The following is an 8,025-nucleotide window of genomic DNA, read 5'->3' as shown; positions in this document are numbered from 1 at the left end:
TAAAATTTCGTTATTACTGCCTCGTACTTGTCTTTTTCTGCATTTGCAAAAGCAAACGGCACGTAATGCGGCACGTCCTGCTACAGTTAGCAGTTGCTATTTTCTGCTTTTCTTCATTGTCTTTCAGACCGATAGCAAGAGTATACAGTTCAAAACTTTGCTTGAAAGTTTTCCAGTCAACTTTAACTCATCTGGCTGACGAAGGGAGTTCATTATTCATCACTTGTAGTCAATTTTTCTCCTGGTACCATGTATTGACGAGGCGTGCACACCGGAGTCTTGATTCAGAGTGTCTTTATACATGACCCTTTCCACATATATGAACTAGGATGGCACGACAACCTTGCGCTACTGCCACTTGCTGGTGCAGCGGTATAACATCATGAATTCATTCCACGTGTACTTGTCATATCAATACAGTGCGGCTAAAGGACGACTGGCACAGTCCAGACTGCTCTGTCTGTTCTCTCTGAAATGCCCCTGTAACCCAATGTGGTCAGCCCTTGTAAGAGAACAGGCAATGTTTAATTTCTTGCTGTGTCCTTCTCCAAAGCCAGACTCAACTCACCACAGCTCCAAGAGGACTGCTCTAGGAAATCTTAAACTGCTGAAATGTCATATATCATGGGCCCAAAAAGTCAGCATGGTCTATAAACACCTGTTGCCTTCTAATTCTGACATTCGCTACTTTGTCTAAGTCTAAACCTGCCATTATTATTAGGGCATGTATTGCATCCTTTTGCGCAATTATTGTTATGTATACTATCAACTGCATACATATGGATGTGTTATTGTTTCCAATAAAGCTTTGAGGAGTTGTTTTGATATGTGGTCATAATGTTCATAGTTTTGTTGCATCGCCTCTAGGTGTCGCCAGCTGACTAAAACTCAGAAACATGCATACGGCAGACATGAGGCAATGGAACAAGGAAAGACCTCTCATCAAACAGATACATGTAGTTAAGAGTAAAATATAGGCTATGGTGCCTTCAATGTCTGTTCTTTGACTCATTGTCTTTTATGCCAAATTATCAGACCACATCCTTTCCCCTTTTATTTTTCTATTATCACTGTCACTGACAATGTTGGATTATTTGGCTTTAGCAGAGTGGCTGTATGTGCTTATGAATAAATATGAATTATGTAAGAGCCACCACAGTCATGTCACAGTCTACAGTCATGTAATTAATATAGTAAAGCTGTTTCCTGCTTGCTCCTTTTCCTGTCCCATCAGAAGAACTGAACAGTCAGGATATACTTGTGAATCAGTGCTGAGCTCCTCTCCTCTCTCCTCAGACACATTTAAGATCTTGGAACATCCTGGACGATGGTGGACCTCAGTCACTCTCCAGGTCATGGGCTGGAGGACAGAGCAGAGCAAGGTCTGAATTGTGGCTTATTTACATCATGAACATAAACAAAAACATTTTAGTTGATAAAACAAAAGTTTATTTTATGACACAAACGCAGAAACTTAAACATCTTACAATAAAGCAAACTACCTGTCAACATCTTCCATGTTTAACCTGATCAAAGTGTAGATGACAGAAACATTAAAGGAGTACTTTGACACTAAACATGAAGCTACAACATGCAGCTGGTTAGCATACAGCATGTATACACACAATATGAGCAGCATGTTAGCAGCAGCATCAGTCCTCTATCTGTGTCTAAACAGGACAAGCTCGGGCTAATTACTGAGGGTAGGAAGCTTACAAATACACTTCACACATTATGTTTATGTGCATTTAGTGCAAGTTGTTTCTTGACCAGTGAAGACAGATGATTGGATGGAAAAGGAGCAGATCTTTTCCATTTCTCCAGTTGTGACTGAACTTTACATCATTCAATGTTTCTGAAATTAAAGCAAAGAACAAATTAACAACTGGAGATTTAAAAAAAAAAAATCATTGCATCTTGTTTAAATGTAAACTGAATCTAAATGTCTGCCTCCTCCAGCAGCTGAACTCTGACGTACTCTCTACATTGGAATCAGACACAATCAGACAGTTGGTCCATCTCTGTTGCAGAAGTTCACACTCGTGTCACTTTTACCTTGAGTACGGTTCATCCCAGATCAGCTCCATGTGGTTCAGTTTAACAGTTGTGACTCAGACCATAACTTTTATTGACTATTTCTATTAGTGATCTGCTGATTATTTCTTTGATTAATCATTTCTTCTATTTATCACCAGAGGAGAGTGAAGAGACTGACTCATGAATGTGTCTGGTTACCTGCTCTGTGACATTTGGACACTGCAGCTGAGGTTGCAGCTCTGCAGCTTCACTGCTTTTCTTTCCAGGACACTTGTGGTTCTTGAGGTGTGAGAACAAACTAAACTTTTTCTCACACAGACTGCAGCTGAACGGTTTTTCTCCTGTGTGGATTCTCTTGTGTTTGTTCAGATTTCCTTTCTCACTGAACCTTTTCCCACACAGTGAGCAGGTGAAGGGTTTCTCTCCAGTGTGGACCCTCATGTGTCTGACCAGTGTCCCTCTTTCATTGTACCTTTTCTTGCACACTGAGCAGCTGAACGGCTTCTCTCCGGTGTGGATCCTCATGTGTGCAGCTAAGGTTCCACTCTGGGTGAAGTTTTTACCACAAACTAAACAACTAAAAGGTTTCTCTCCTGTGTGTTTCCTCATGTGAATGTGCAGACTTCCCTTCTGTCTGAAGGTCTTACCACACTCAGCACAGTCGAACGGCCTCTCCCCTGTGTGGCAGGTGATGTGTCTCTGCAGAGCTGTGTTGTGCTGGAAGGTTTTGCTGCACATTGGACATTTATACAGTTTTTTCTGAGATCTCTTGTGAGACGCGGCCTCACTGTCTGTCAGTGTGTCTGAAAACGGCTGCGATTTGATCATCTGGTTCCAGTCATCATCCAGGACTTCAGGGTCAGCTTTAAAACAATGAGAAAGGAAAAACTGACCGTTACTGGTTGCTTTTAAAAATCTAGCTACGTCCATGTCAAGGGTTCGGTCTGGTTCTCCACGGTCCTCTCCAGCCGCTCCAGGTTCCGTCTGTTGAGCTGGACTGGAGGCCGTACCATATGTGCTTTCCTTGGCTCGGCTTTGTTGAAGCTCTGAGGACTGAGGAGTCTCTTCATCATGTTCACTCTTCACAGAGACAGGAGGAAACTGGAACTCTGGGACATCAGTCCCCTCCAGCCCTCCCTCCTGACCAGTCCACACATCCCCTGGTTCCTCTTTAATGCGTAGGGGCTGCGGGGCCTCCTGGTCCAGACGGGGGCTCAGCTCCTGCCGCTTCGCAGGAATCTTTGCATTGACAATCAGTGGCTGGACATCCTGAGACACACCTGAGGTACAGATACAGGTAAAAAAGTTCAGGGGGACTTCTTCAGGACTGCTGTATGTCTGCAGAATAATCACAGTTCACATTTTATTCATCAAACTCTCTCTGTTTGCCTTGGTTTTTATTCCACCTGACCCAGGGGGGAGTTTAAAGTATTATTATTTCTTCATTCTTTTTGGGTTGTAAAAGAAATTGTGAAAGACAGATCATGTTTAGCAATGAACGTGCACACGCGTATTTTTTGATCACAGACACGGTCAGTCATTGATGAGTGTCAACCGTAAGTGTCACTCTCGGTAACATAGTTGTATGTTGGACTGCACGGACAGCAATTCATGACAAGAGGGCAACTTTTTACCGCTGGTGGCAGATCGCTTCCTTGAGCACAGTGCAGAAACAAGCGCCTGGCTCCTTCAAACCGCTGGATCCTACACTGCCAGTTTTGCCAAGACCCGCACCGCTCAGCTTCTGATTGGCTGGTAAAGTTGGTAAAGTTCAGTATCTGGTTAGGTTGAGAGCGAGACCTGCGTTCTTCTCATACCATTGGTAGTTGAACTTTATTACCTCAAACATGATAAACCGCATCCACAACAAGTGTATTGACTTTTCATTTTTTCTCTCACAGCATTACACCGGAGAGCCGGGGCGGTGTCGGAATACTTTAAGCCCTGCTTATATATGTGTGTATACACACACACACACACACAAACACACACACACACCAGCCATTTTATTAGGTACACCTGTTCAACTGCTTGTTAACGCATATATCTAATAGGCCAACCACATGGTAGCAACTCAATGCATTTAGGCATGTAGACATGGTCAAGACGATCTGCTGAAGCTAAAACTGAGCATCAGAATGGGGAAGAACAGTGATTTAAGTGACTTTGAACGTGGCATGGTTGTTGGTGCCAGACAGGCTGGTGAGTATTCCAGAAACTGCTGATCTACTGGGATTTTCACACACAACTATCTCTAAGGTTTACAGAGAATGGTCTGAAAAAGAGACAATATCCAGTGAGTGGTGTGGGGAATATTTTCTTAGCACAGTTTGGGCCCCTTAATACCGATATATATATATATATATATATATGATTAAAGCCTAATCATATTAAAGCCTAACTATCACGATTCTAATTAACTTGGGACCAAACTTTTATTTTTACTGCACATAGATCATAAACCCTTGAATATAAAAACAACTCATTGAAATCAGTTGAAAGATATAAAAATTATAAAGCTTTTTATCCAGAAAAACTGCTACTCCTCTGTTTGTTGCTATTTCTGTACGCGGGTGGAGTGAGAACACTTCCGGATATTTGATCTGTACTTGGGAAGATGCAGACTTTGAAATTGGAACAGACTTGGGCTGAGACTGATGACGTTTCACAAGAACACAAGAACAGAGAAGAACGCAGATTGAGAAACGGCTACTGACTGAAGAGTCATGTAAAACTTAGACAAATGTAAACACCTGAGCTGGATGTATCCTGGTGCTGGTACTGCTTTTATAGCACTTGTTGCCTAGCTACCAGTCACTGTGGTTGCCTAGCTACCAGACAAAGCAGTCTAAGCTCTTGTTATAGTAAATAGTCAAACCCAAACCTGGCTTTGGCTATGTAAACACTCAGCTGTTGGGGAAGCTACAATACAGACAGAAGACTTTGAAACATCTATCAAGTCTGACTGACCCTGACAGCAGCAGGTCATCTAGGGCTAAATAGTGATTCATCTGCTGGTTGTTTTCTGGATTAATCAGTAAACATCACAAAATAATGAAAAAATAACAACAGAACTTGGACTTAAACACTGCAGCTGTAGATCAGATAACACACGGTGACGGGAAAATAACATGGCAGAAACAAAACGGGTCCCACTTGAAATATAATATGAAATATAATATAAACTTTACTTTTTTCATTTTATTTTTAAAGCCATATTACAACAACTTTATGATATTCTGGCAGGACAGAGAAGCAGTTACAGCTGCAGTCAATGTCTCATCTCATTGCGCTGCAGAACAGAGAGGTTCAGGAAATCCTTTGTCCCCACTGCCATCAGGCTGTAGAACACCTCAGCCAAAGACAGTGGCTCATGAACTGGACAAATTTAACTATTATTGTTTATAATTTATAATTGTGACAAATAAAGTATCTATCTATCTATCTATCTATCTATCTATCTATCTATCTATCTATCTATCCATCCATTTATTAAATCAGTGGTGTAACATCATCTGTTAGCATCTCACATCAGCTAAAATTTAGCTAACACAGGTTTGTTTTGTTATGTTAAACCTGCTATCGCTGCTAAAGCACACAGAAGCTGAGTGACATACATACTTCAGCTCCTGTTCATGTTATTATGAGACATCTGCTGGTTATTAAATGAACAGTATGTGATGTAGACGATTGTCTGTTGGCAGTGAACAACCTGTTATAAACACTTCCTGTATAACACAGTCTAATACAACACTACAACATCTCAGAATTCTCAGGAGAACATTCTCAGAATAAAACCGGTTCCTCTCAGTCCAGACTGAACTGAACATTATTGCTTTGATTGACTGCAGAGCTGTTGGTTCTTTTTCCTTTTTGAAGGTTTCTTTCACTTCATCATTTTGTGACTGACTCATATTCTCACAGAGATTTCACTGGATTTGATCATGTTGAGACTTAAATTTGGTTTTAAATAGTTTTAACGGACTAAAACTTGTGATGTAGATGAAATAAGATTAAATTAGACTAAACCTAACGTGGAATGCTGATCTCAGGACTGAGACTACAAACAGCTGATAAATTAACTGTCAACATGTGTTTGATTATTCTGAACTGACTGTCGGTCTGTGCTGCTAAAGCTAACGTTAGCCATGAAGCTAAACCAGCAGAAAGGCTGAACACAGTCCGCTGTCCCTGCAGACAAGAACCTATTCTACAGACCTGATGAAGAGGAGACTGATCACCTCAGTGACAGACCTGTCTGGTGGTCTATGGCCGCCCTGATGCCGGGCTCATACTGCCGCCCCTCGGCTCCCAGCAGCCTGCGCTGGCGGTCGATCTCCTCCTCGTACTCAGTGATGGTTCTCTCGAACAGGCCGATGATCTCCTCCACGGCCACCGTCAGTCTCTGGTTGACGAAGGCTCTCAGTAGCTGGATAGTGGACATGACTGGGGACAGCTGGTGCTCACCGGTGAAGTGGACAGGAATCTGTCACCGTGAACGAAGACCCCACTCGAAGCCTCGAGCATGCGCCAACTAAAGCTTCTTCTTTGTTTTACTGGAGAACTGCAGCCACACGGAGCTTTACCGCCACCTACTGTTGTATTATAGATGTCCTATAGTCCTTATAATCCCCAGTCCAGTATCCATTTACTTGAGCACTCTATTTAAGTACATTTTTCAGTATCTGAACCTTACTTGAGATTTTTTTTTAGAAACAGAACTTTTACTCCACTACACTTTATGAATTTCCCTTAGGGGATAAATAAAGTATCAATCTATCTATCTATCTTAAAGACAAATATTGTACTTTTGACTCGACTACATTTCTACAAAGTACTTAGTTTGAAGCAGAGCTTTTAGTCAGTGGAATGAATTTTCTTTAATGTGAAAATGTGGTCTGATCTGAAGAAAGATTCATTTAGTTTGAAATGTTTGCTGTGTTTACCACAACCAGACTTCATCACTGACAAAAAAAATTCCCCATCCAACTTGAGAAAGCATGTTAAGGTCACATTTGTTTTTTTGTTTTTTTAATCCACGGATTCTACAGTCAGTCAGTCAGTCTGAAATGCTTTCCAGACCTGATCTGCAATAACATATGAAAAAGCTAATATCAACTAAACTGGAGGTGTTTTGTTTTCATTGCTTTATTATTGATTTGCTGTGTTTCATTGTCTGTTTCATGTCTCTGCTCAGGATCAGGACCAGTCAGTCTTCTCTCTGTATAAAACATTTATATCCATCTCCCTGCAGAACTGTCCTCTCACTGTTCACAAATCACAGTAAATCTACTTGTTACAAAAATCACTTTTTGTTTTAATGAAATTATTCTCATCAACCCCAGTGAGACGAAGCCCCTGCTCCTCCACCCAACTTCTGACTTCAGGTTGCCGTCATCAGAATCTGCTTGTTCTTGTCACTTTCCATCATTATTGTAAGATGCATTTTTTTGCACTTCCTGATAGGGCTGAATGATTTGGGAAAATAATCTAATTGCGTTTTATTTTTACCAATATTGTGATTGCGATTTAATATGCAATTATTTTTTTAAGTTCCTTATCTTCTGTATTATTCAACAAACACAAGGAATAAATCATTCTATTTTATGACTAACACAATATTAGATAGATTAAACATAAACTATTCTTTCCTGTAGGCCAGGCCTATAGCCTATGTCATGAAATTAGATGATGCATGAATTTATATGAATGACCTATTTTTATTCAACAGCTTCAATCACAGTAGTATATTGACTAATCTGTTTAACTTAGCCGTGTAGGTATGTAAGATTGTTAGCAGACATGGTTCTCTTCATGGAGATCCCAGCTGGCAGGCCCCTCCTGTAAGCCAGCTGCAATGTTTTCCCCTGTGTGGCCGTCTGGAAAGTAGGCAGTTTGAAGGCAGCGAGCTTCGAGGTCGAAGCCTTCATTAATGAAATGCACCGTAAGACTCTGATAGGGCTCCGCTGTACGGCTTGACCACAGGTC

At 41.2% G+C, this 8,025-nt stretch overlaps 1 protein-coding gene across 1 annotated transcript; it reads right to left on the bottom strand.

The window, feature by feature from the left end:
• Positions 1-1,761: 1,761 nt before the first annotated feature.
• On the bottom strand, positions 1,762-6,573 carry LOC111221787 (zinc finger protein 74-like). The gene is made up of 3 exons (XM_022745345.1): positions 6,292-6,573; positions 2,236-3,317; positions 1,762-1,855 (listed from the first exon to the last, which is right to left on the bottom strand). The coding sequence occupies exons 1-3, from the start codon at positions 6,479-6,481 to the stop codon at positions 1,847-1,849; spliced, it is 1,281 nt and encodes a 426-aa protein (XP_022601066.1). The 5' UTR covers positions 6,482-6,573; the 3' UTR covers positions 1,762-1,846.
• Positions 6,574-8,025: the final 1,452 nt, after the last annotated feature.

Source organism: Seriola dumerili, unplaced genomic scaffold (assembly GCF_002260705.1).
Source record: "Seriola dumerili isolate Sdu_G_001 unplaced genomic scaffold, Sdu_1.0 BDQW01000088.1, whole genome shotgun sequence".
In the NCBI taxonomy this organism is placed as follows: domain Eukaryota; kingdom Metazoa; phylum Chordata; class Actinopteri; order Carangiformes; family Carangidae; genus Seriola; species Seriola dumerili.
This window is presented reverse-complemented; position numbering and strand designations above follow the sequence as displayed.